This window comes from Cavia porcellus, unplaced genomic scaffold (assembly GCF_034190915.1).
Source record: "Cavia porcellus strain 051 isolate PalLab524CR breed Dunkin Hartley unplaced genomic scaffold, mCavPor4.1 scaffold_8, whole genome shotgun sequence".
NCBI classification, from domain to species: Eukaryota; Metazoa; Chordata; class Mammalia; order Rodentia; family Caviidae; genus Cavia; species Cavia porcellus.
In genome coordinates, this window is record NW_026947491.1 from 24,730,209 (window position 1) to 24,757,762 (window position 27,554).

Here is a 27,554-nt window from a genome sequence, read left to right on the forward strand (position 1 = left end):
GTTCATTAAGAACAAGCATTTAAAGTTTGCTGAAAGCACTCTGCTCAAATGGACAGTATTTCTCCAGTAACTGAAAATCAGCATCAATTATAAAATTGTAGTGCTTATCATTTTAGATGTTTAGGCCAGAAGAAATAGTGGCTCCAGTGTCATTCAGTTGAAAACATTGAATCATATCATCTGAAAATATTTTTCTAGGAGGCTTCAGTGGCATAATATTTTTTATCCTTCAACTAAACTGCTTTTTCTCTCCCCACTTCCAACCCCAATCAACAGCTCGACCAAGTCCTCCGACAGAGAAGCCTGTCCAGTTTGGAGCTGTTTCTCTCCTGCGCTCAGAAACAGCTGAGCGCTCTCATAGCAACGGAGCCCATTGACGTTGAATAAAGAGCATGTGATAAGCCAACCCACGCTGGCATTGCATCAGTCACTAGACCTCCAAAATGAGATATGCTCCCCCAGACTTTAGGGATTGATTTCCAGCTCAATGATAAATCAAAACAATATTTAGAGCTGTCAAGGGATCTAATTTATTTTATTATCTACTTTGCATTTACTATTGTTGTATTAATTGAATAGCAGCAACAAAATATAATATGATCCAAAAGCCATCAAAAATGCACACATAAAAAGTCAATTATGTAAATTTTATAGTCTCTGGTGACCTATTATACAGTAGTTGGCAAAAAAGGATAAATATCTTTTTGTTTCATGATGATCCTTGATAAGATTCTGAAATGTAACCATGCATTATTTGATTTTAAGTATAGAAATAGTGTGAATTTCTTCAATTATGTAACTTGAATATAAAATGCTGATGTGATAAAAAAATTATTCTAATATTATGAAACTTTTCTGCATTTGAATCTATATTTTCATTAGTCTACTGAAAATAATACAAATAAAGACACTACTATAATACTAATTCAACTTTGGTGTGGTTTACCACAAGTCCAGGGGTGTATGTAATACAGTATGTGCTTATTTCCTATCTATGCTTTTCAAAAGCACTGTGAATCAATGAAGTCATTTTTCTTATAAATTGAACCATGAACTGAATCTCTAGAAAGAAAATATAGCTCAGCCATTTATATGAATGAGGTTATAAAGTAGAATATATTAAATCTCCCAGTATGTCAAAATGTTCTGAATTCATGAGCAATGATTCAGTGTAAAATCATTGTCAATAAAATGTATGTATGCAAATGTTTTGTCTTATTTTCTGAAATGCTGCTACTTTCATGACCTTTGTACTTTTCTGGAATATCTCAGTGTAATTAAAAGAGCTGCAAAAACTAATTTGGCTGATTTATTTTCTTTTTTTAAAGTCGTTTTTCCTTGGTTCTCTTAATTCATTTTTTAAAATCCTTAAACTGCTATATCCATGTAGGATAATGCTTTATTTATAAACATCTTTATATTTAGTAAAAATCTTTCAACACTAATAGCTACTCAGTTTTCTCTTAAAATAAAATTAAATAAATTTAAATAAAAACTAAAACAAAACTGTTGAATTTAATTACAATATAGTGAAAAGGGAAAGAGTTTTTAGTTCAAGAAAAACCATTAACCCATTGGTATAATTTAAAATTCATTTGAGGCCAGGGATTTAGCTCAGTGGCACAATCACCTGCCTGGCAAGTTTGAGGTGGAATTCAATGACTGGTACAAAAAAACAAACAAAAAATAATTTGACTTTTTTTGGTTAGAATTAAAGAATACTGTTACAGGTTATTCAGGTGTGTCTTAAAATGCACATGAAGTATGAAGGTAACTAAAGTTACAACCAGAGAAACTATAATCCAGAAACACCAGAATAATAAGCAAATATATTAGTTTGTACCTTTTCTCTCTAACAATCCAAAGATTTTTCCCTATATGTGGACTATAAACTGTTCTGTTGATATAAACTCATTGTTATCAAGTCATTTGGGATAAATTAATACCTATCACTATTAACAAATACCTATGAATATTTGTAAAACACCCAACAAGTACAATAATGTACTGCTTTGGATTATTATAGTGCTTTTTTCAGAGATATCTTAAGGAAAACTGGAAAGTATGAGAGCATAGAATTCTATTTGTATATAATAACTTTTTCAAACTGAATTAGTTAAAAACCAGTTTCAGTGATGTTCAATTTGTAGAATTCCATAATCTGTTTTTGCTCTGGTAATTGAAAAGTTATAGACCATTTCAGGTAGTATTCACTAGAATTAGATGATCTAGTACTGTGCTCCTACAAAGGTGCAAATTCTTCCCTAAAATGTGAACTACGTATCAAAAGAATACAGTCAAATGTTTTGCATCTAGAATTTTGTCTAGTATAAGATTGCCATAGCCCTTTCCCCATATAATTTCCTACCTTTGTGCATAGATGAATAAGGCACTGTTTTGACAGGCTAACAGTAACACAGCAGTTAGAAATTCCTGAATGATGAACCCATTTTCAGACAGTTAGCATGTTTGAGTAGTAGAAAAGCTGTACTTCTGCATTTATAGAGAGAGTTCTCTCCTCTCACAGTGAGTATGTGCTGTGTGCCAAGTATTTAACCTATTACCTCAATTCTCTGTTAAGTTACAATAACTCTGTGTTATGGCTTGTGTGTAGATGTCCCCCCAAAGCTTTATGCAGCCATAAGTGGGCCTTTTTCAGAGGTGGCTGAATCTGGAGTGTCTAATTGATTCATGGTGCAATCCTAAGATTAAGGGTGGATGGTTACTAAGTCAGTCTACTGATTAGTTTGGCACTGCCTTAATCCCAGTGTTCTGGATACAGTACAAGGGATAGAAAAAGACTTGTCCTTTTTTTGCTTTGCTATCTTCTGACTATCATTAACTGTTTCTCCTCTTTGATGCCACCTCCATTGGAGTCAGCTGATTATGGACTGAAACTTCTACAAATTGGAAGCTAAATAAACTGGTATCTCTCTAACTTTGGGCATCAGATATTTTGTCTCAACACTGAGAAAAAGTAACTTAGAAACCATATAACGGAGGAGGTATATTCACCTTCACTAATAGAAGAGAGTAGGTCTCTTTTTGCTCATGATGCCAGAGAAGAGTTGGGATTTAACCCCAGAAGTTTAAACTTGTAGTTCCACTCTTCTTGTAGTACTGGCTAGGTGCCTAATAGTCTTGCCATGAAAAATTAGTGTGTTGGTGTTTATTTGATCTTTTATTTCCAGCAGTGTTTGTCTTGTGAAGTTATATGTGCTGGTATTTGGTGTGTGTATATAAGTACAATTGTTTTCCTGTTGAATTGTCCCTATAATTTGTAGTAACCATCTATGCTTCTTTTGATCAGTTTTAGATTAAAGTTTTGTTTGAGAATACAATTGCTATCTCTGTTTGCTTTTAGGGTATTGGCATGCAATACTGTTTTCCATCCTTTGATTTTTTTAGTGTTTATATTTCATTTTGGATTAGATTAGTTTCTTGAGTGCAGCATCCTGTTGGATTCTGTTTTTTATCCAGTCTGCCAATTTATACCTATATTGCATTGAGAATTATTAATGAAAGGTGCTGGTTTATTCCTATCATGTATTCTTTTCTGCAGTAGACTCCTTTATTTTTCCCTTTTTGTCTATTCACCATACTTGGTATATTCATTCTGTCTGACTTCTTGGCTTTGTTGACTTTATGTCTATGATATTCTTGAGTATTTTTTGAAGTTCTAATGTGTTCATATCTCTTAAGATGTTCTTTGTCTTGGAATGTCCCTGTTTCTCCATCAATTTTGAAATATAGTTTTACAGGATATATGAGTTTGAGTTGAAGTTGTTTCATTTTAGGTCTTGAAATACTTCCCTCCAAGCTCAGCCTCTAGTCTTTAAAATTTGTGTTGGAATCCTAATAAGTTTTCATGTATATGTGATTTTTTGCTTTATTGTAACACCTTCTGTAACCCTCACTTCCTATATGTTATATTCTTTCCTCATACTTGGAAAGTTCTCTGCTATGATTTCTATAAACAGATTTTTACATGTGCACTGTCTTCAAATTTCTAATGCCACTTAGCCTAAGATTAGTAGTCTTAGTATCATCTAGTAGCTGTTGTATGAATTTTATTTTTGTCCTCATCATTGTTAAGGCTTCTTGGAGTAAATGACCATGAGTTTCCATTTTATCAGAGTGGTTGCCCACATACAAACAACTAAACTATTACTGTTCCACTGATCTAACCTTGTGTAGTCTACAGATGAGAACTCGACCCTAACTGGGCCTTCCTGTGAAAAATAAGTCACTTTAACTACTCTAATCTTGGCTTCAGTTCTAAGAGATACTCAAATAGATCTACTAGTATGCTAAAAACCACTCTTCCCTTTAAGATAGCCAGAGGCAGTTTCTATGATGAACAGCTAAGCAAGCAGTAACCAGTATAGTCTTGCACCAAGACCCTTGCCTAATCCCCAGCTGCTCAGCACTTGCTGATTCTTCATTTCTTTACATTTTACTATTTTACATCCAAAGTGGGAATGTTCCTTGATTTATTTTAAGGAATGTTAAAAACTTAACTAAACCAAAGCCTCTATTGTCTAACAAAGCCAAGTAAATCAGAGATACCCAAAACTATAAACAAACAATGCCCTACTTAGAAATTTTCTGTCACTTAGAATCTGAAGTAGTGATTTAACTTAGCGTTGCTAAATGCTGAGTCATGTTCCAAATGAAAAGAGGCTTACTCCAGTGATTGCTTTGAAATCAAAAGCAGAACACTGTCCCTGTGATTGGTAACTTATGCAGTGATTCAGGTATCTATAATTATAACATCTTTTGGTGACTTTTTACAATTTGAAAATAAAACTGGAATTAGGAAATGCTAAATATGTTTAAAACATCAATGAAAACAAAAGCACTATTCACTGGAAAATAGGCTTTGCACAATAAATTCTGAATAAGAAAAAAACATGCGGAAACCTGGAAAATATTTATGAACCTACAAGAAAAAAAGGCAACTTGAATCAAAGCTTGTAGCTTTTAGTGCTCTGTTTATAGACCTGTAAATAGCTCCACTGTGTCTCCAAAGACTACTAACAAGACACAGAAAGCCCACGTGCTTTCAATCCATTGGCTGCTGACTTGGAGTCATCATCACCAGCATCACAAGTCAGCAATAGAAATAATACATTGAAAGTTCACAGCAAAGATGGCCATATTTTGCTAAACCAGACAAAATTAAAATTATTTAATTAAAAATTAAACTTGTTTTCAAATATTCATTCCTCCAAAACACTGGAGCTACTTGATTGTCAATCATTGATACATGTATATAGAAAGAAATGAGCTCATAAAATTTTCTTTGATCTAGTTCTCTGATTTCTTTTTATTTAGTGTGATTTCACCTTAAATTTCTCCCACTGCTGTTGTTACATACTGAACTTTTTTTCCTGTGGAGTACTTACAAAATGAAATCATATCTTGTGGTGTTTATGTGTTCCTAACAAGGCATGGTGGTGCACTCCTGAATTCCAGCACTCAGTAGACTAAGGCAGAAGGATTGTTACAAATTCAGTATCACCCTGGACTACAAAGTGAGCTCAGGGCCAGCCTGAACTGTATAGTGAGACCCTGTCTCAAAAAGACAAATAAATAAATAAATATTTAAAAGTAAAATATGTGTCTTTATCATCTTTCTGGAAGGATAGCCTATGTCTTCATTGTTTCTTGAAGGCATTTCACAGTGTGGTAAGGTCTTAATATAGAATTGAGTTAATAAATGACTGAATCAAATAATTACTATATCTGCAGTGCAACCAATCAACTAATACTCAGATGATACTGTACTAATTTACAGGATTTAGCTAAAATTGCTATAATTTTAAGTTAGATAATACCAGAAATTTAATTCATAAAACAATACCCAGCCTTCTATAAATCATGAACATGTCTGAAAAAAATTGCAAAATGAACTTCGTATTTTTAGACACTAGTGGAAGGACTAACTCTCATCAATATAAAATGTGGTACTCAGATTTGTAAGACTGTCTAAGGATGTAGTCAGAAAGAACATATGGGAAATTATATGTGAAATCATCCCGTACTTGGTTATGAGACTAAGAAGTAGTCTCTCTTTGAGAAGGCTGCAGAGAAGTAGAGACTTTGGTCCATTGGTTCCATTCCAATATGGAAAGAGTAAAAAAGTTTGGGGTAGAGGTTAAATGCATAGGAGACTCACCAAGAGATTCAGAGATCCTAGTAATAGGCATAGTGGTTAAGAACAGAGGTGTCACATCAGGCCAGAGAACACTGAGTCTTAAATGTCCACTAGAGGCTCACACTGATGATTTGGTCCACCCATGATGGCACTGCTGGAAGATGATGGAAACTTTAGGAGGAGGACACTGGTGGAAAGAAGTTGGCTGCGTGCAGGTGTGCTCTTGAGAGGGATGCTGGGATACTGGAATCTTTGCCCTTCCCCTTTCTGGTAGCCATGGGTGAGCAGTTTTGCTCCACCGTTTGCTTCCTGATATTCTACGTAGGCACTGCCCAAAGATAACTGGAGCCAGCTGACCATAAACTGAAACTTTGGATGCTATGAGCTAAAATAAAGCTTTGCTCTTTTAACTTTTAACCTCAGGTATTTTGTCACCATGGCAGAGGGGTAGCACCCAGTGTATCCATAGCAAAATATGTGAAAGACTTGGTAATAGTACCAGAGCTATCAGTCTTAAAATCCATCTCTGATTTCCAAGTGGCTGTACAAACTGGCCTTGTTTTGAGAAATCTTATTTCTTGATGCAGATCTCAAGAAACAAACTCATCCTAAAGATAGGAATATTTGAATCAGTTCTGGCAGCAGTCTCAGAGGTGACTTGAAAGAAAAAAGCCACAAAATGTGAAAATTGCTGACTTAAACACAGCTGAGATACTGAAGGAGAGAACTGCGGATTCCTTGTGGCAAGATATGTATGCAATGACTTTTGAGTTTTATCCCTTGTATTGAGGTACCATAATGAAGATGTTAGCAACCACTAGACAGTTCTACATGGTATGAAACATTTTTCTATAACAATTTTGGTCTTTTGCCTATTTTCCATAACTACCATGTAAATGTTCGATTAAACTACAAAAATTTTAAGCACTTAGTGATTCAGTTACAAATTTTATAGTTAATGAATTTTTAAAATTTGATACATGTATACTTTTATAGGCAAACATGGATTTATGTTTACAAACGTTTAGAGACCTGAAAATAACATTTTTCTTACAATTTCCTCTTTTTCTCATAAAGTGAGAATATACTTTTATACTCTATCAAATTAAACTACCATATTGCTAGAAAATGAGTAAATGAGACAGAGAGATCAAGGCTGAATTTTTAGAAAACTCTGGTTGTGTGATTCTAAGCAATCCAGATACATAAACAGCCACAGTCACTGAAGGGTTAGGATCTGCTCACTTTTAAATGAATATAATTCTTTGTGCTGCAGTGATCCTGCCTTATATAAACCCTTTGTTATGCTGGCAGTTTGCCACATTAAGGATACTTCAGCAATGTGTTTTATGCTTCTTTAGAACTGTAACACTATATTCTCAGTTATACATAAGTAGTCCACAGAGAATCCTAAAAATTCGTATAACCCATACTGCCATGTTATAATGATCCTAACCTCAAATGTAACAGACCTGCTCCCCTCAGTAATTTTTATTCCCTCTCTGTACATGATTTTAACTGGTTTGTACAGCTTTCAATAATCTCCATATGCTGAAGACCACCAAATTTGTATCTCCAGCCCACATCTCTCTTCCTAAGTCCAGAATCCTCCTTTTATCTGCCTATTTAATTTTTCTACTTAGATGTGACATTTAACATATCAGAAGCAGTGCATTCAATCCACTTTCCCTCATTTCTGATGTGTATGTTCTGATATTTCCCATCTCAGTGAACAGTAAAATTATTCTCTGATTCTCTCCCCGTCCCCCACTTCCGTTCTTCAAATGTGTTCTGTCAACTTAATTAAAAATGTGTCCTGAATCCACCTACATTTTTCATTCTCACTGCCACCTTCTTAACCAAAATCTTTATGGATCATTTGCCTAGACTTTAAAATAATCACTGAAGTGAGCATTTTCTTCTATTCCTGCCCTCAAATGATTCTCCACATTCTGGCCTATAATTTCCTAAAACTGAAAGTTATTGAATCAATTAATGTCTGGTAGATACATGCATTATTTTATTTTGAGTCCTAAGAATATAGACAATATGGTAAAAATTGAAACTGATTGGAGCAAGGGAGAGAGAGAGGAGCTCTGTTGTATGTTACGTGTTATGCTACACATTACAATTAGTTAGTGCTCTTAACAGCCTTATAAGGTAAGTATCTCCTTTTAAAGAAGAGAAAGCTAAGCTTACTGGTTATGTTACCCACAAGTGATCCCTGCTAGAAAGGTATGAAGGTTACAGTCCAAGGCTGCCTTATGGCAAGACCTGTGTTTTTCAGAATGGCAGATGTTGCCTTTTGCCAACTACATTCACCTATTTTAACTTGGCCATGCATTGAGTTTGGATTCACTTTTGTAACATTATCTTCCAGCACTTAGGATGTAAATGATCTTTCTCAGCACAAGCTTTAGACTCAGTTTCTTGGCAACTAGATGATGCTGAGAGGTGCATCACCAAAGTCCTCCCTAAGTCCTGTGGCTCAAGAGTGTCAGGGGCAGAGTTGTTGAAAAACAATTTCAAATTCTAAGCCAAATTCTATTTAATTGCTACTGTCTGGTGATAGAAGATTAATATTCACAGGTCAAGCAAAGCAATACTATTTCAGTATAGTTACATTAGCTAAATGAAGAGAAGGACTGGCTAGACTATAAAGTCAAGATACCAACCATTAAAGTATTAGCTAGCAGAATGCAACAATAAAGATTTTTCAGAAGATTAACTTCCCAGGCTCTAATTAATTCCCAATCAATCTAATTACCCATCCAAATCAATAAACTGGCGGCATGATGAGCATTGTAACCTTATATTTTCAGACAAGAATACAGGAAGAGGTGGATAAACTAATTTCATTCTGCTGTAAATCTTAGAATAATACAATGCTAAAAACCTTGCATTAACTTCATCATTCAAATTCTTTGTTGACCACACTGATGTGCTCATCAGTGACACCATCAGAAATCATGTATTAACTTGGGAACAGGTGAATAACTACCATTCCCATTGCAAAAGTAGAAATGTACATGCTCATCTTTCATAAGGCATCACAGTTTATAAAGGATGGAGTCAGGATGTCTGGGTTGAAGTCTGCTGAGAGCCTCAATTTCTTCGAGGTTAGAAAGAAGACTCAGGAATTTACCTCAGAAGGGTGTTTAAATGTTAACATAAGTAAATGAATTAAAATAATGTCATCCATAGTTAAGAATCTCTATTCTGTATTCATAAAGAAGATTGGTTGTTTATATCATCCTTGCTTTTAAACCTATCATCATTTTTGTTAATAGTTCTAGCACTGATGAAGTGTTATTTTTGGCTTTTTAAACTGCTTTTTCATATTGATTCATTTTTCTGATCGATAATTTTCTCTTCTGATAATGTCCAGATGTCCCACTAACTTCTAACAAAGAAGCTTAGAAATTTTAAATGTTTTCAAAGGATACATAATAACACTGGTTTATTGCATGACCTTTGCTTTATTCCCTCTGGTGGCAGCAAATATTTTGAGAATTCTCAGATGATCTTGGTGTTGACGTCTGTCTCAAGTGTGCTGTGCCGTGAGTATCTGGCCCCGCAGCCATCACATTTCCCTGTCGTGAAGAGCTCAGGCTGACAGTCAAATATGTTTACCTCCAGTGAAGCTGGCTCCTTAATCTCTTCCTTCTCCTGTTCCTCCTTTTCCTCCTTCCCCAGTCTGCTGAATTCCTGTCTGATGTGAAGAATGGTGACAAAATCTAATCTGAACTAGACCGCAATCACATGAAGTCAGAGTGAGGACTTGGGCGGGTACCAAACCTAAAGCAAAGATGAGTGGATACTGCCTGTCTTGTAAATAGCAAGCCACCCAGGGTGTAAGCCCTGAAAACATGCAAATAACACTGTATCCCATATTCTCTATTTCTCAATTTTGTCATGCTACCTTTGCCAGCTAGATTAACTGAGTGTGATTTGTAATGTTATTTTATTGAACATTTTTTGACAATTTGAGTACAACTCTGAATGTAATATTAAATCCTCTTCTAGCTCAGCAGATTACAAAATTGCACATTCTGTCTACACATCAAATCCTAGGTCTGGAGGAAAATCGTAGGCTACCTAGTCCAACACATCTAAAAGCACTGCATTTGAGCCTTCCCTAGCAGATGATATTTCAAACTATTCTAAATGACATCAAGCAAGATTAATTATATGATCATGACCCTGTCTTATATGAAGACTGAAATTAATTCTGTCTTCTATTTGTTATGAATTCAGACAGTTTTTCTTTTTTTCAAGGATCCTTAGCTAATTCCAATGGCTGCACCAGTATGTTGGGTCATACCTCTGTGACTGAAAAGGAAACTGGATATGGTAAATTATGTTAACAACTGAGTCCTGAATTATTAGGTCAGGTTTATTTGTAGGGTTTGAGTTTAGTCAACAAAATTTGTAATCTGTCTGAGACTCAGTATTGAAAAATTCCAAGAGAAAAGCTATTTTATAGAACCCTGAGAAATGTAACTCTTTTTTATACATTTCAGGATGACTAGATCCAATTTCCCTGTAAGGGTCAGTATAAATAAGGTTAATACATTTTTAAACCTATGAACACGGTCTCAAACCGGTTTTGGTCATGAACTGAATCAAATTTTCCCATAAAGTTCAATGTAAATGAAGTTAATCTGTGTATTTAAAAAAAATATGAAACAGGATAGTGCAGTATAAAGAGAAAGACATTTACCTTACTTGTGACTTCTAATGCAGAGACAGGAAGATGGGTGAGGAGGAGGTCGTTTATTGGAAGGTGGGTCCCCCTCCATAAGGATACCAGGTGATCTATAGAAGCTTCCTCTCTTCATTGTCTTCAGAGTCAGTTTTAATGAAAAACCTGTCTAATGCCTCTGTTTCCCTGCCCTGCATAACCCTCCAGAAATAAGACAGATTTGACACTGTTGCATATGGTTATGTTGGGGTGGTGCTTCTTAAAGAAATCCCAGCACCCATCCCATTTTCCAGAATGGGTTTGATCCCACCACTGCTCACCACCTTCTCCTCCCCACCTTCATCTTCCTCAGTGGATGCTCCACGACGAGCACCTCTGTATTCACTGTGGAGTCCAGCAAGTTCTTCCACTGTCAGCTCCTGCTTATGGTCCCTGGCAAGCTCCTCTGTGTCTGCACCTTCGACCCACACTCATGCCCATGACAGTCTCCTCCACTCCCCGTGCAGCAGACCCTTCAAAGTCATGTCCATGGACACATTCTGCCCATTGTTCCTGCAGGCTAGATTTAAGGTCTGGTAGGTGACATCTTCCCAGGCTTTGTCAGTGAGGCTGACACAGTGGAGAACATTCGAATTCTTCCTGCAGGGCTCTTTCAGAGCCAAGGCTACCTCTTCTGTGACATCAGAACTCCTGTGAAGAGCACTGCTAGGTACAGCTTCTGGAGCTGCAGCTCCAAGCTGATGGAGCCGATCCACGGCTGCAGAAGAAGTGTCACGAAGTGGGAAGGAACTTGACTCAGCATCCACAGTGTCCTCCAAGGCCAGAGGGTGGGCCGGGCCCTGTCCTTTAGAAGAAGGTGCCCTTCAGACAGTTGGCTGTCAGATATTTCTTAACAGTGGGTGTGAACACCTCATGCAGCTATTCCATGAACAATCACCTTGTGACCCAAGCTTTCACAGTGGCCCTCTATGTGACAGGCATCTGGCCTTGGTCACGTTCTGCTCCTTGAATGCCGAGGGGTCCAGGAACAGTGTACCACCAGCGGCTTCATCTTCAGATTGGTGCTTGTGTTCACACACAGCTCAGCAGTCACTCTTTCCTTCATAGGCGTGCGCCCTGGCACTGCCTTTTCCCTCTGCGTGCATAGGTTCTGTTCGGCATCTTCTTCCAGAAGAGCCCTGATTCATCACAGTTGAACACCTGTGGGGTGACGTAGCTGTCTGCCTTCATGAATTCTGCAAATTTTTTCTTGTAGCAGCCTTATTATTGTAACTGAAAGCCTTACCTTGTCTCATTTATTGCATTGTGGATGCCACTTCTCTTGCAGAATTTATCAGACCACTCTCTCCTGTCTCTAAATTCATCACTTGTCACAGGTGTAGAGAGGTTTTCTTGCAGGAGATCCCTGTGCAATTTCCTGGCTTTTTCACAAACTTTGGCTTCACTAATGCCATTCCCTGGCAGCTGTTTCTCAGCTACACTACAAGTTTTTCACCTCTTCCAGCACTGTTCCCCGTGCTTGGTTAACATCATCACTCCTTTTTACCACATCAGCATGCTTTGCTACAATTTCATTCTTCAATTCCACGGTTAATTTCTTAAAAATCCTGCCATTCTCTCCCTGCACTTCCTTGTTACCTTCACTAACAACGTTCTGCATGTTCTTGTCACCTTGGGTCAAAGTGAGGAAAATGGCCATGGTCATGATTGTCACTAATGCAGCTTGTGAATGGAACCAAATTTTGTTGAATGCTTCTGTTTGCAAACCAAACTACTCGTGAACAACAGCATTCATGAACCAAGGTATAACTGTAATTTTGTTTTCTTTTGCAGAGGAGGATGGAGTTGTCTGAAATAAATTAATGCAATAAGAAATGTTTTGCTATTACATTGAATTTTGCTATTACATTGAATTACATGTAGCATCACTCCTTCATACCAAATCAAGTGCACATTTTATTTAATTACTGTTAACTCGGTGTAACTGCTTTTCAACTATACATGCACTTTCATGCTCATGCTTTGTCTACCGCAAGCCTGCATACATCACTGTGTGTTGACAAGCATCTTTGTACTCCATGTAGGTAAAACGTTCATTTAGAAAAGTGGAGTTCATGGAATCTGGACTTTTTGCACTAAGTTAAATAACCCAGCTATTACAATTAACAGTCATACAGAGTAAGTTTTGGTTGATTGTTTTTAAGAGGAATAATCCCACTCATTTCTGCAGTACCTCCTTGGAGTGGCTAATGTTATTAAATTTTGTGAAAGACTAATTAGCTTCCTTCATGTACAATATATCAAGTAAACAAATGACCATCTAAACTGAACTCTGCTTATCATATAGCAGTACAGTTTCAGACATTAAGACTGTGTGCTAATATTCCTTTTTGTGAAATATTCATTTTTAAATCACTGTGATGGTTGATCAATTGGGTCAACTTGAGTTAAAAGAAGCTCAACTAAATTGGCTCAGCAATTCTATACCCTAGAGTGTAGAAGAGCCACCCCAGGCTTCCATGTAGACTTCAGCTTCCCATGCAGACCCTCAGCCTCATGGCATAGACTCTTTAGTCTTCAATCATAGACCCATCAACCTCCTTATAGGGAACTGCATGGGACAATGCAGTGCACTCCAGACCTTCCACTGGATCCTGCAGATCTCCAGTGTGAAGACAGACCTTCTACACTCTTCCACATCTGACTCTGGGTGACCACTGAAGCCAATCTTATAAATTCCTATGTATATATTTGTGTATCTTATATTTATTCTCCAGTAAACACTGACTGCTACAATCATATTGATTCAAATATCCAGATCTCTGTTGGAGTTGCCTATAGTAACCCCCAGCAGATTTTCTGGAAATGTAGACTATGATCTCCTGAATCAAGGTTAATTTGGTGCTTATTGAAGATGGTCTTCTACCTTGACTTACAAATTAGAATCCTCTGATAAAGACTTATTCCATTATTAATCTTCCAAGTGATTTTCAGACACATTGAATTTTATGCTGGAACCCAGGAATAAGCATTATTCTCGAGTAAATCTCTAAATTATCACAGATCTCTAAATTATCACAGAGGAAATTCTGACTTTATCAAAAGAGTACTATCAGCAAACCCTTTAAATTTGACCATTCACTTATATCAAGAATTTGAATGATAAATTAAGCTTAGCTAATAGTAGAAACCAAGAATAGACAATGATAACTGAAGAGAGGTAATGAGAGAAGGTTTTTCTTCATTGGAAATGTAAAATCAAGAAACACTATAGTATCTTTCTCATTGCTGAGGTAAAATACCTCACACCTGCAACTTAGAGGAAGATGGATATATTTTGGCTCACAGTTTCACTAGGTTCAGCTCGTGGTTGGTTGGTGTTGGCAAAAACAGCATGGCAGAACCTAGGAGAGCAGTGCTGTTCACACGATGGCAACCAGGGAGCAGAGAGGCAAGGAAGGGGCCAGGGATGAGAATACCCACCTTTAAGTCATGTTCCTAGTGACCTATCTGCTTCTGCATGTGAGACTTTTAGGGGACATTTTAGCTCTAAATTATGACATTCCATCTAAGATGCCCAAAAGGCTTGTATCCATCTCATTATACAAAATGTATTTATTCTACCTCATAGAGTCACCAAAATCTAAACAGTTACTGAGAAGTTCAAGTCCAAGATTTCCTCTGAGACTCAGTAAATTCTTAGCCATGAGCCCCTGTAAAAATCAGAAGGAAAGTTAAATATGTCCAACGTATGATGACACAGGCTAAAACATCTCCATTGCAAATGGGAGGAATAGAGATATAGAAAGAAATTGGACCAAAACAAGACAGAAACCCAACAGGGCAGACTGATGTAAGATGTGAACTCCAAAAGGCTTGGGGAGCCTCATAGCATTGCTCATTGCAGCCCACATGGCCTCTCCTGTGAACTGGCTTCACTGAGTGCCTGCAGCCTTCCTCAGAGGATAATCCATGATCCTCACCTCTCCGAATTCCTGAAGTCTGCACTGCACCTTCATCTTCACTCCCACTGGTCACATATTGCCCTCTCGGGGCACCTAAGTGTTTATCTGAAATCTGGGTGGGAGCCTCTGTAACCTTGTAACTCAAGCATTCTGCATCCTTAACAAAGCCAACACCAGGTGGATGATTCTCAGGAAGCAGTAGCCTGACCCCTTCTACTATGGTTGCAGCTTCTCTGAATGCTCAGAAGACTAACTCAGGATTCATTTCCCTGTCTTCTCAAAAGAGTTCCAGTTTCATGCCCTTGAACCTAGCATGGGTTCTTGATAATTCCTGAGATACCTTCAAGGTATCTTTGTGTTTTTGTTCAGAGTACTTAGCTTCTTTTCAATGCAAATCATTTCAGTATCCATGCTGTTCTTTGCCATAACTTTGTAGGTGATTCCTTTCTGGGGAAACTAAACTTTTCAAATAATTGAGCTCTGCCATTTTGTCCTGATTTTCACTGAATGTCTGGATAAAAGCACCCTGCAATAACCATACGACAGCCTGAATGTTGGCATGCTTTAAAACTTTGTCCACACTAATTAACCTACTGCCCTTAGTCTCACCTCCCACAAAGTCTCAGGACGTGGGAAAATTGTAGACAAATGTCCAGCCAGATAATACATATGTCCTCTAGTCTAGCTGCCAGAGTTCTTGTTCCCAGATGAAAGCTCCTGAGCCTGGCCTTTACTCTCTGTATTCCTATTAGCATTCTGGTCTTCTGGGATTCAATCAGTATTACACGTCAAGCACTGTAAACTTAAAAACATTCTAGGGATTCTCTATCCTACATTTACAAACTTTTTCAAACTTCTCAGCAAACCAGTTCCAAACACATGATCAGGTAAAATCACAGCAACACCTGTTTTTCTGGTACCAATTTTCTATTATGAGCCAGCTGTAATTTGAAGAAACAGTGAATATAAATACACTAATAGTTTAATTTTGAAATATGTTGAATAATAATAACTAAAGGCTGAGAGGTGTATGGAGAAATGAATACAGAAAGGTGAAGTGCTGACAAAATTTACTAAATTTTCAGTTAAGAAGAATAGGCTTTCATTATCTATTGCACTTAATGGTAACTAAAACAACTAATAATGTGTTGAATATTTCCAAGTAATTAAAAGAGTAGACTTGAAGTTTTTTTACCACATACAAAAATAATCTTGAAGTTAAGAGGTGATGCGTTTGTTAATTAGTTTGATTTAATCACCCACTGTTATAACTTGGGCTCCAGTATAAAATCCAAGGAGGCAAGAGACCGAAAATTTAGGTGGCAAAGGCTTTATTTTCAGGCCTGGCGACCAGTCTCCGGGAGCCAATTTGGAGACTGTCCCCCAGAGACTGAAGGGAGGACTTCAAAAAGAGGCTGGAGGAAAAGGGTGTGGGGAGGAAACAAAGAAACCTGCAGAGCCATCAAACTTGTTGACCTGAGTCTGGAAACTGTATTGCTGTCCACTTAGCTCTGACAATCTCGGAAGTTCCTGGTGTTTCTCAAATTATTCCCATCCTACAGACTGACATTATCTCGGAGTGGCACATCTGCAGCAATATTTGGGGAAGAAAGTGGACAGTTAATTATCCCGGGACAGCTCATTTTCGCTAGTGGGTGCGAAGGGGTCAAGAGCTACAAGAAGCTAAAACTTAAGTTTTACAAAGATCTGATATCTAACTCATTTGATGCATACAGAACAAAAGGAAAGCACTGATTGGGGTTTGGGCCATAGTATTTCCTGGTAATTTCTTTGAAGCTAAACAGTTCTTAAAATTTGGGGCAGGCTCATTTTATGACAGATCATCACTAGGTCGGGAGGAGGTCACCAGAAACCCAAATTCTTTATGGCCTAGATAGATAGGTGAGGGGAGAGGGAGGCAATAAGGCACCATACAGAACAGACAATGGCGGTTATGTGTCAAGGTCAGGGTAAAGGGTTAAACTCATACGCAAATCTCTCTGCACACAAGCAGGTTACTTTAAACAAGTATAAATTAATGGGCCATTCTAGTTTTCTTTAGCTCTTTAGCGGAGAATAGAGGTGCCTAACAGTGATTAAACAACCCTTGTTAGCTTGTTTTAGCATAACTTCTGTAGTTTGGAGAGGGCAACAATGATTAACATATCAATTAGATGAGATTCTTGCAATTCTTTACAGAGGAGAGTATTGCTCAGCATATCAATTAGGTCACTTAACATATCAGTTAGGGAAAAAGGATAAAAAAAAACACATTTAGTAAGCCACTTTACAGGTTTGCTATAATACACATACAACGAAGGTATTTTCTTAGAGTACAACATTCCCCACTGATTTTAGTCAGTGAGTCAAATCATTGACTCATTGGCATCTGTTTATAACCTTGCATGTGTCTTTAAAATCATAAGCTTTTAAGAACTTTGACATAGTTTATCAACTTGTTTACAACACAAGGCCCAGTAGGAGGATTAACAAAGGTCTTGCAGCTGTCATTAAAGCTGTTAACCAAAAGCAGAAAGAAAACCAACATTTAAATTTACTCTGTTTTATCATACAAGTAACAATTTTTAAGTCAGCCAGAGGCCTCCTTGGGGTCTCTACAAAGGAGGAGAACACAAAATTATCAGTTATGTTAGACAATCTTAAGCTTTAAAGTGTCCTTGGAAGAAATGACAGTTCACTTATCCGCAGGCTGATGGTCTTTTGAAGCTGGGACCTGTCTGCAGTGGGAACATTGAATCCAGGCAGGCTTTCAGCTACTCTGACAGTCCATTGCGGCTCAAGAGATTCACAGTGAGGTCGCTTGTCCAGGTGCCTAGGCTCTTTAGCTCGCAGTGAACAGCAGCGAAATAACCAGTGGATGAAAGTCAGAGCTAGCTGAAAAGTCTGGGGGAGACTTAATAAGATCTTGATTAGTTAAATCAGCTAATTTCTAGAAACCTTCTCACATAAAACCTCAAAAGAGGAAATATCTGCAACATAGGGGGTGCATCACGCACGCAAAAGGGGCAAAAGGAAAAGAGACTCACCCAGTTTTTGCCAGTTTTCAAGGCCATTAGTAATTATAGTCTTTAAATTCTGACTTATCTTTTTACCTTTCCTGAACTCTGAGGCTGGTAAGCCCAATCGAATTTGCTAATTGATCTGCAAAGCTTAGGTTAATTTGAGTTACTAGGCTATAAAAGCCATGCCATTGTCGGACCCCACAGATAAAAAGGGAGACCAAATCAGGGAAACTGCTATCAGAGCCAACTCAGACTAAGTAGAAAATGCTTTTACCCATCTAGTGAAAGTATCAACCATTATAACACTTATATCCTTGAAGTTCAGGCTTTTTATTTTTGTGAAATCTATTTTCCAGTGCTTTTTAGGCATAGTCCCACGATAACCAGTGGTTTCTATTTGTTGCAGTACTTTTATATTTACCAATTGGCACTGAGGGCATCTGAAGCTCACAGACTGGGCTGGCTTGATATTAGCCCCCAGGGATCTCTCGGAAGTTGAGCTACCAGATGCTGGTCTTTTTAAGTGCAAATGGGCTCTGACAAAGAAAATAGGTGGGATCAGCAGTAATGTCAAGCTTATCTCAATCCCCACTGATTTTGGGGCTTTCTGGCTGTCTTTTGGAAGGTGGCATTTGCCAAATTATTTTCTCCTATAACAAGATCATCTTCTGCCCAATGGCTTATACAGCAGATAGTAGCCACTCTCCTTGGCATCTAGATGGCAGCCAACAAGTCCAAATTTGGGGAGCAATTTTAATCTTTTGACCCCAAAAGACAATAAACACCATTTTAGATAAAGACAACTTGAGGCCTCAGTGTGGGCAATGAGTTTAGCCCACTATGCTGATGTCTCTGGCTCTAAGATTTGTTCCCATAGAACCTAAGATTTTGTGTAATGGCAGCTCCCATGACCCGCTTACCTTGATAGACCGTAACTGCTTCCATCAGAGAAGTAGGATGGAACTCTAGATAGTAGCTTATCCACTAGATAAGGTCGACGTCCCCGTGAGGTGATCAATGACCTCAGTACAATTTGGTGAGGCAATGAGGGGTCATCTTCAGGCAGCCAAGTAGCCGAGTTTGAAGCTGCTGTTTCCAGAAATAGTGCCTGATAATGTATGGCTCAGGAATTAGACATCCATCAGTCTGGTGGGGCCTTGATGAGAGAGTCTCCAGCGAATAGGAGGAAACAATTAAGAGTTTGTGTCCAAAAGTCAATTTTTAAGCCTCCTTTATGAGGGGCCACTGAGGAAATCACTGCAGACAGGGTGGTCATCTGGCTGCCACAGAACCAAGTCTCTTGCAAAGGTAGGCAACAGGCCTCTGCCAGGGTCCCAAACTCTGGATCAGTCCTGTGTCTCCTAGAAATTTTTGCACTTGTCTTTTAGTCACAGGGACTGGAGTCTGTTAGATGGCTCACAACAACCAGTGCAGTCTTTCTTTGTGTAGACTGGTTCTGACAAGGTCAGGGGGACTCGCATCAGAGCAGTTACTTTCTCAGCTGGCCCCTCTGATGTGATTGCTATTCTTTGAGCGGCCTGATCTGCCAAATTGTTTCCTCAGGTGAATAGCAGCAATCTGCTGACAGCCAGACTGCTGCCAGCAAATCTAGGATTTGTGGAGCCCCCCTCCCCCTTTTTTTTTAATCTTAGCTCTGGCTGAGGTTAAGAGACCTCACTCCTAATAGATGGCTCCATGTACATGTATAGTAGCAAAAGCATATCTACTATCAGTATAGATGTTTACCCTCTTTCCCGTGGCTAGTTTTAGTACCTCAGTCAAAGCAATGAGCTCCACCTTTTGGGCAGAGATGCCCGGCTCTAACCGTTTAACCCAGAGTACCTCCTTTTTGGTGGTCACTGCTGCCCCGGCCACTCATCTGCCCCTGCCATTCTGGATGAAGCTGCTTCCATCTGTGAAATTTCTCAGGTCCTTGTCAGGCATAAGCGTGGCTGGGTTTAAAGCTGAAGCAGTCTTGAAAACTACCAATTCTGGGTCTAGGAGCAGGGCCTAATAGTGTGAGATTCTAGCACTCACATTTTCGGGAGGGGTTTTGATAAGAGTCTCTAAACTGTGGAAGGTCACTACAGAAATCTTCTGTCTATAAGTGAGTTTGTTAGCCTCTTTTAAGTAGCATTGCCACAGCGGCCAGAATTTTTAGGCATGGAGGCCACCCTCTTGCTACTGGATTGAGCCTTTTGGAAAGATAGGCTATAGGCCTCTTCCAAGGGCCAATGTCCTGGGTTAGGACTCCTTTGGCAATGCCCCTGAGTTTATCTATGAACAAAGTGAATAGCTTGGTAACATCAAGGAGTCCCAGGGCTGGGGCCTCTGTCAAGGCCACTTGAGCTGCTGCAAGGTCCATTCACATTTATCAGTCCAGTTTAGTGAGTTTTTCCCTGAAGGGAGCCGTATAGGGTGTGAGCTGTTTCAGTAAACTTTAGAATCCACAGCCTGGAGTATCCAACAGCTTCCAGAAATTCGCGCACCTGTTTCTTAGTTTCTGGGAATGGGATCTGCAATATAGCCTGGATACTTTCTTTAGACAAAATCCCCCCCCCTTTTTTTTTGCAATTTGTAGCCCAGATGAGTCACAGCCTGACGGCAAAATTGGGCCCTTTTAGCCGAGACTTTATAGCCTAATTGCCCCAAAGTCCTTAACAGTTCCTCAGTTGTCTCTCGACAAGCTCACAAGCTTCTGTGGAGGTCGAGGCTATTAACAAGTCATCCATGAACTGGAGGAGCACTATCTCAGGGTGTTTTTCCCTAAATTCTAAAAGATTTCTTGCTAATGCCTCATCAAAAAGAGTGGGAGAGTTCTTATAACCCTGAGGTAAACGTGTCCGGGTCAGCTGTTCTTTTACCCCTGTATCTGGGTCAGTCCATTCAAAGGCAAAAAGGGGTTGACTCACCAGACTAAGAGGCAAAGTGAAGAAAGCATCTTTCAGGTCCAGAACAGAGTACCAGGTGTTCTCAGGATTTGGCACTGTTGGGTATAGACTCAGCACTCGTCTATTAACCTCTCTGAGATCCTGTACAGGGCGATAGTTATTTGTTCCCGGCTTCAGTGACTGGAAGCAAGGGCATGTTCCAGGGAGAGACACAAGGAATGAGAATATCATTGTCTCTTAGCCTCTGTATGTGGACTTTAATCCCTTTCCAGGCCTGCAGGCTTATCGGGCATTGCCACAAGCGGAAGGGGCATGCTTGGGGTAAGAATTCCACCACAAGGGGAACCTGGTTAATTGCTAGCCTTGGAGGATTGTCTTCTGCCCAGACTTCTGGAATCTCCTGATTCCATTTGCTCAACAGTTTTAACTCTAAGTCAGTTGTGACGACTCAGGTACGCTGGACAAATTTTCCAGTAGACGGTAATTTTTCCGGTTTTAAAAGACCTTTTGTGCTATCTCTATCAACTGACTGAGGGGCATTTTCTCAAAACTCTCAAACCTTTGTAATCTTTTTTCTAACATGTGGGGCCGACTGAGTTGCAAAGAGAACAACTGGCGATACTAGGGAAACCTCCTTACCTCTGGATGTCCAATCGGCTTGGAACAAAAGGACAACATGATTTTGGCATTCCAGATCAGAGATCAGGCTTTATCTGGATGGCACACCACCTTTTGTCCCAGGGTGCCACGTGACAGGCCATCATTTTACTGAAATTACATACTTAACAAAAAGAAGCTTTTTCATAGGTAACAAAATTATGCCATATAATCTCCCAGATGTCCACAGCACATGCAAGAACTTATATCTTATCTCTATTATCATCTATAATCTCATATTAATGGAAACACTTTGCAGCAAAGGTTTAGAATCTTATAAATAAATCTATCAAAACTGATCCAATACTGTCAAATTTTGAACACATTTACTTCTTGTCAAACCTGTTGTTTTCAGTACTATAAACCAAGACAAATAAAATTTACATCATCTCGAGCTTTCTATAGCTTACAATATACCTCTAAGTTTTATCTTCTTTCATATTCTGGCACAGCCAGACATTTTTACTTGAAGACAAACCACTTTCTTTGTCCCTCCTTTTTACTATCACCAGTCAATTACCTTTTCTCTCGCTTCTCAGACAACATTAAAACTCTCAACAAAACCCTTGAAGTCACCTTCTAGTAGTCTAAAACATATTTAATTATTTTATGTCTTTTTACCACATTAAAATGCTGTTTAAAAAAAACTATAACCTTTTTACTGGCTCAATTACAGTATGACCTGGTTTTCACTTGGTAAAGTTGATATGATTCTTAAAAACCATAAATATGCACATATATGTGCACATATGTTTACTTTTTAACCAGAAAAAAAAAATACTCCTTTTAAAAGGCATGCCGAGGTTGCAAGCAATCAATTGAAGACTTACATATTAAACAAGGCACCACAACATTAAAGACACAAACAAAGGTTGTTTCTTGCACAGTTTGGTGAGCTAAAGGAAATAATTTTTCTTATTATGAACCTTGAATCTAATAAGCCATATGGATCCTGCAACAGAAATGGGCAACAAGCCCCTAAGTTAGTAACAAATTTAAACAGGCAAACAATTCTAAAGTACAAAAACTCTGAACGTAAGTATCTAAATCCCTTAGTCCATTCTGGGCTCCTAGAAGGGGTTCCTAGGAGAGAATGTTCTGTTAGATTTGGGGTAACCAAAAGGAGAACAACTAGAACAAATGGACAAACAAACAGACATACAAGACGAGACAAGCTGCAGCAAAATGGCCTTTGCTCAAAAATTAGTCAAATTTCGGGATCTGGAGGAATTAAGAAATTAACCAACAGAGTGGTTCCCCACCCGGGGCAGAGTCACAAATGGCAAAAACCAATTGACTCTGTCCTCAGGAGGTTTCATTCCCCAAATTAAGGGCGTCCCCTTCCAAACGGAGCGGTTCCCCACCCGGGGCAGAGTCACAAATGGACAGAATTTGTCCGACAAACCAACTGACTCTGTCCTCGGGTGGTTCCCGCTCCCAAATTGAGGGCGTCCCCTCAAAATTACAAATTGACCACGGCCCAAACAAATCCTCCAGAGCACTTACTTACAAATGTTCAGAAATGAGTCTGGGGTCTTGCTTCCATCCCGGACGAGCCCCCAAATGTTATAACTTGGGCCCCGGTATAAAATCCAAGGAGGCAAGAGACCGAAAATTTAGGTGGCAAAGGCTTTATTTCCAGGCCTGGCGACCAGTCTCTGGGAGCCAATTTGGAGACTGTCCCCCAGAGACTGAAGGGAGGACTTCAAAAAGAGGCTGGAGGAAAAGGGTGGGGGGAGGAAACAAAGAAACCTGCAGAGCCATCAAACTTGTTGACCTGAGTCTGGAAACTGTATTGCTGTCCACTTAGCTCTGACAATCTCGGGAGTTCCTGGTGTTTCTCAAATTACTCCCATCCTACAGACTGACATTATCTCGGAGTGGCACATCTGCAGCAATATTTGGGGAAGAAAGTGGACAGTTAATTATCCCGGGACAGCTCGTTTTCGCTAGTGGGTGCGAAGGGGTCAAGAGCTACAAGAAGCTGAAACTTAAGTTTTACAAAGATCTGATATCTAACTCATTTGATGCATACAGAACAAAAGGAAAGCACTGATTGGGGTTTGGGCCATAGTATTTCCCGGTAATTTCTTTGAAGCTAAACAGTTCTTAAAATTTGGGGCAGGCTCATTTTATGACAGATCATCACTAGGTCGGGAGGAGGTCACCAGAAACCCAAATTCTTTATGGCCTAGATAGATAGGTGAGGGGAGAAGGAGGCAATAAGGCACTATACAGAACAGAAAATGGCGGTTATGTGTCAAGGTCAGGGTAAAGGGTTAAACTCATACGCAAATCTCTCTGCACACAAGCAGGTTACTTTAAACAAGTATAAATTAATGGGCCATTCTAGTTTTCTTTAGCTCTTTAGCGGAGAATAGAGGCGCCTAACAGTGATTAACAACCCTTGTTAGCTTGTTTTAGCATAACTTCTGTAGTTTGGAGAGGGCAACAATGGTTAACATATCAATTAGGTGAGATTCTTGCAATTCTTTACAGAGGAGAGTATTGCTCAGCATATCAATTAGGTCACTTAACATATCAGTTAGGGAAAAAGGATTAAAAAAACACATTTAGTAAGCCACTTTACAGGTTTGCTATCATACACATACAACAAAGCTATTTTCTTAGAGTACAACACCCACAATGGAAACATATATCAAGACATTACATCATGCCCCTTAAATGTATAACATACAAAATTGTTGTCAATCTAAAATAAAAGGATAAAATTTTAAAAGATAACTAAATCACACAAAGCATCTTTTATAGTTCAAAAATAAAATAAAATATCATATTGAGTGCTGGATTTAGGAAATACAAAAAAATTTATTGTACTATGGAAGAATTTGATTATTGAAAGGAAAATGTAGCAGGTATCTGTGGAGGGGTTAGGTAGGGAACTTACAGTCACTATATAGAAAGAAAATAAGTAGAGGCCAGTAAAGAAGTGTGGAAGAGAACAGCATCCGAAAATAGAAAATAACCTTTGCACACATTCTTTAAACCAAGGTTAAGTAATAATATCCTGTTTTGCAGTTTAAAAATTTGAGTCACAGAGAATTTCCATGAATTGCCAAAGGTCAATCTGTTAGTCAATGGCAGAACCAGCCATACTTTGGTGATTCCAAATCCAGTATTTTTTTTCCACCTAATTATATTGCTTTTCTTTTTGTTTTAAGCTTTCCAACTAGTTTGCAGTCCATCTGATGATTTCATATCTGTCCAAGTCAACTTGAATTAATGTAGCAGAGCCATGGGTAGCAACATAAGTGTTTCTTTGTTTTTCCTTACCATGTTGCTTTCCTTCAGAATAATTACAAACTGCTGCATTTTAATTATGGTGACTGTTAGGATGTTCCAGATGTATTTCGTTTTCTTCTTCTGCCTTTCCACACCAGAATCATAAACTTTTATAACCCAGTGAGATTTTCCTTGGGAAGAAATGCTACCTGACACAGCCCATCTGATTGGCATGACGGAGAATCACAGAAATGGAGTACACTGAATATTAGCTGACATGCTTTCAGGTAGCTCTTCTGGGTTGAAAGCATTATAAAGAAATGTTCCTTCCCCAACCATTTGGAGACAATTTACAGGCAAAAGCCACTGTGGTCTACATAAAAGTGTAATCCTGATTATGTGTCATCTGTATTTACACAACTTCCCAGATTATTCATAGAAACGAATTATAAAAAGGTGGGCGCCTTGCCATAAACTGTGCATCAACAGCCACTGTGTATCCCTTACTTGGCAGTTGGTTAGTCTGTATGTTTGTTTACATCAAACACACGCATGTAATGGGAATGTTTCTTCTGTTACACACAAAGAAAATGGATCATCATATTACTAAGGTGATCTGTATTTTCCATGAAAAAGAAGGGTCAGATTTCTCTCCCCTTTAAGAATCATCTCCTCATGGTGTATTGAGGAGAGAAGAGATGATTTAGTTCACATTTGTTTCTGAGTCCTCTAGCCACCGCTCATCAGAGACACAGTATAGTGGCTGATCTTCTTGGCATGGCACTCACCTCTCTCCAGAACCTCCCGTCGTCTATGAAGAAGTGGCCAGGAAGGTAGTGACTGGGTGTAGAAAGGGTCTTGCCTGGTTTTCTAATTATGTCATTACCCTCTTTGCTACCATCTTACAAAATTTACAAGTAGCCAGCTACTCCTAAACACTTGCAGAAACAAAAAGAAATTATTTTGTGGTGGTGATCGTGGGAGAATTGACTACCCGCTTAATAATCCCATAGTAAAAAATCCTCCAAGTGTCCTATCACCAACCCAGTTGCTAACTTTGTTTCTGGACCACAGTTCTAGTTCTACTTTCTTTCCAAGACAATGCTCTTCTTTATTCTTTTCCCCTTTAAAATCAACATCTACCTAATGGCAAATTTCACAGTTTATCCACAGGGGTTAGAACCCCAGGATGCATCTTCTCAGTATTGTATTTTCCATAGTCTAAGCTTATTTCATGGCTGTTAAGAACAAGAGCACTAAGCTGTGAATTTAAAATGCTGTCCCTTTAGCCTCAAAAAACCCAAGGAATGGGTATGAAGTCACTCACTTAATTGATGTAATTAAGGTCTTAGCAGCCATGGGAGACAAGCTCACTGTCCCCGCTGCCCCTCACCACTAGGCCTCCATGGCTTTGCAGAGGGAGGATGGACAGCAGGCAGGTGGTGATTATGCACGATAAGTGAACATGTAAAGAGGAACAGTTCTAATCAGAAGGCTGTGTTGCAATCTCAGCAAGTTTTAAAAGAGTTGTGTTGGGAATTTGACGTAACCGTCATTTAAAGATGATGGATGAGAGGGAACAATTCCTCCCCCACGTCTCAGGTAGTAAGGCAGCCAGACTAATTTTCAGATGGTCAATCTGAGAGGAATACAGTTGAGAAGAATAAATGCCCATCTTCTTTTGGGAGTGAACTGTGACTATGACAGGACATGTGTCCTTCAGGAGGCTGGCCTCTTCTAGCATTGCCACCACTGGGGTCATCAGGAGCAGCTCAGTTAGCTCAGGCTGAGTTTTGTCTTCCAACTTAATCTTTAATTTAGCCTTTATCTCCATTACTCCTTGTCGTATTTCAAAATGTTCAATGGTGTAACTGTGAAAGTGATACACCAATGATTTATCATTTGAACATCCAAATGATACAGGCAAATACACACCAACCTGCTAGATGTCTGATATTCAGCCTTCATCTTCCCCAAGACTGAAGAATAAAGTCTATCAAACAACAGAAGTTAAGAGTAGGAAATATTTACTGGGGGGAGACATATAATTCCTGAGAGGTAGGAGGGGTCCCGAGAAGTTTGCCAAGAAGCCTACTTCCTGGAGAGAGCTTTTATGGAGCAAAATCATGAGACAGGTACAAAATCGCAATGTGGGACAAAACTGTGATCAACCAATAAGGTTCTGAGTCTGACTGCTCAGCTAATGATGATCCTAGTGGGGAGGCAGGTCATGGAGCAAGAGAACATGGGAAGAACAAAGCCTTTTTAGGAAGGAATGGATCGGGAGGTCCTGGTCACCCACTTGGGTGGCTGATGTCTGTCTATGCTTTATTGGATCAGGTGATATCAATTGTAGTACAATTTCAAGTTATGCTTATCCTGTGGGGAGGCATGGTGGCCTGGTTAGACCTCCTTATAGGGAACTGCACGGGACTTCATCCTGAAGTGTGGCCTTTGACAGGCGCACCTCCAGCCACAGTTGTGCTGTGTCCTCATCCTCTGCACTGACTTCTTCAAGGGCCCAACCCTGTCTGACTTTGCCTAGAATATTTAGCTTAGCTGTCTGTAATAAACAGACAACATTTATTGGCTCCCTGACTCTCCTAGAATGCAACAACTCTACATATTTAGCAGGCATCTAGTACCTTGTGGGAATAAGATAACATAGGAAGCATCGGATGCCTGATGAGATTAATAATTTGTTTTAGGTAGAATAAAGTGTGGGTGAATCTGCTTCCTTCAAGGAGCTTCATCACACAGAACAGGATAGAAACTGTCACAGAAAGGCTGCAGGCCCCCCTAGGGTCGCAAACAGAAGAGCTAAGGAACATAAGAGGAAGAAGATACCAGCTGGCAAGCTTAGCAAGGAGGCAAGGTTTACCTGTGCTTTCAGGAAAGAGCAGTCCGTAC

At 39.0% G+C, this 27,554-nt stretch overlaps 1 protein-coding gene across 18 annotated transcripts in view; it reads left to right on the forward strand.

Annotated features, from left to right (window-relative positions):
* Ccdc91 (coiled-coil domain containing 91) overlaps positions 1–27,554 on the forward strand; it is a 388,627-nt gene that overhangs the window by 349,798 nt on the left and 11,275 nt on the right. For 4 of the 18 annotated variants that reach the window (XM_003466804.5, XM_063254477.1, XM_023563790.2 and 1 more), the window contains one exon: positions 277–1,299. The exons of the other annotated variants lie outside the window; for them this stretch is intronic. In XM_003466804.5, the coding sequence (XP_003466852.1) occupies positions 277–387 (111 nt within the window). In that variant the 3' untranslated portion in view covers positions 388–1,299. Of the gene's footprint in view, positions 1–276; positions 1,300–27,554 lie in introns of those variants that run through there. 18 annotated transcript variants of the gene reach the window in all.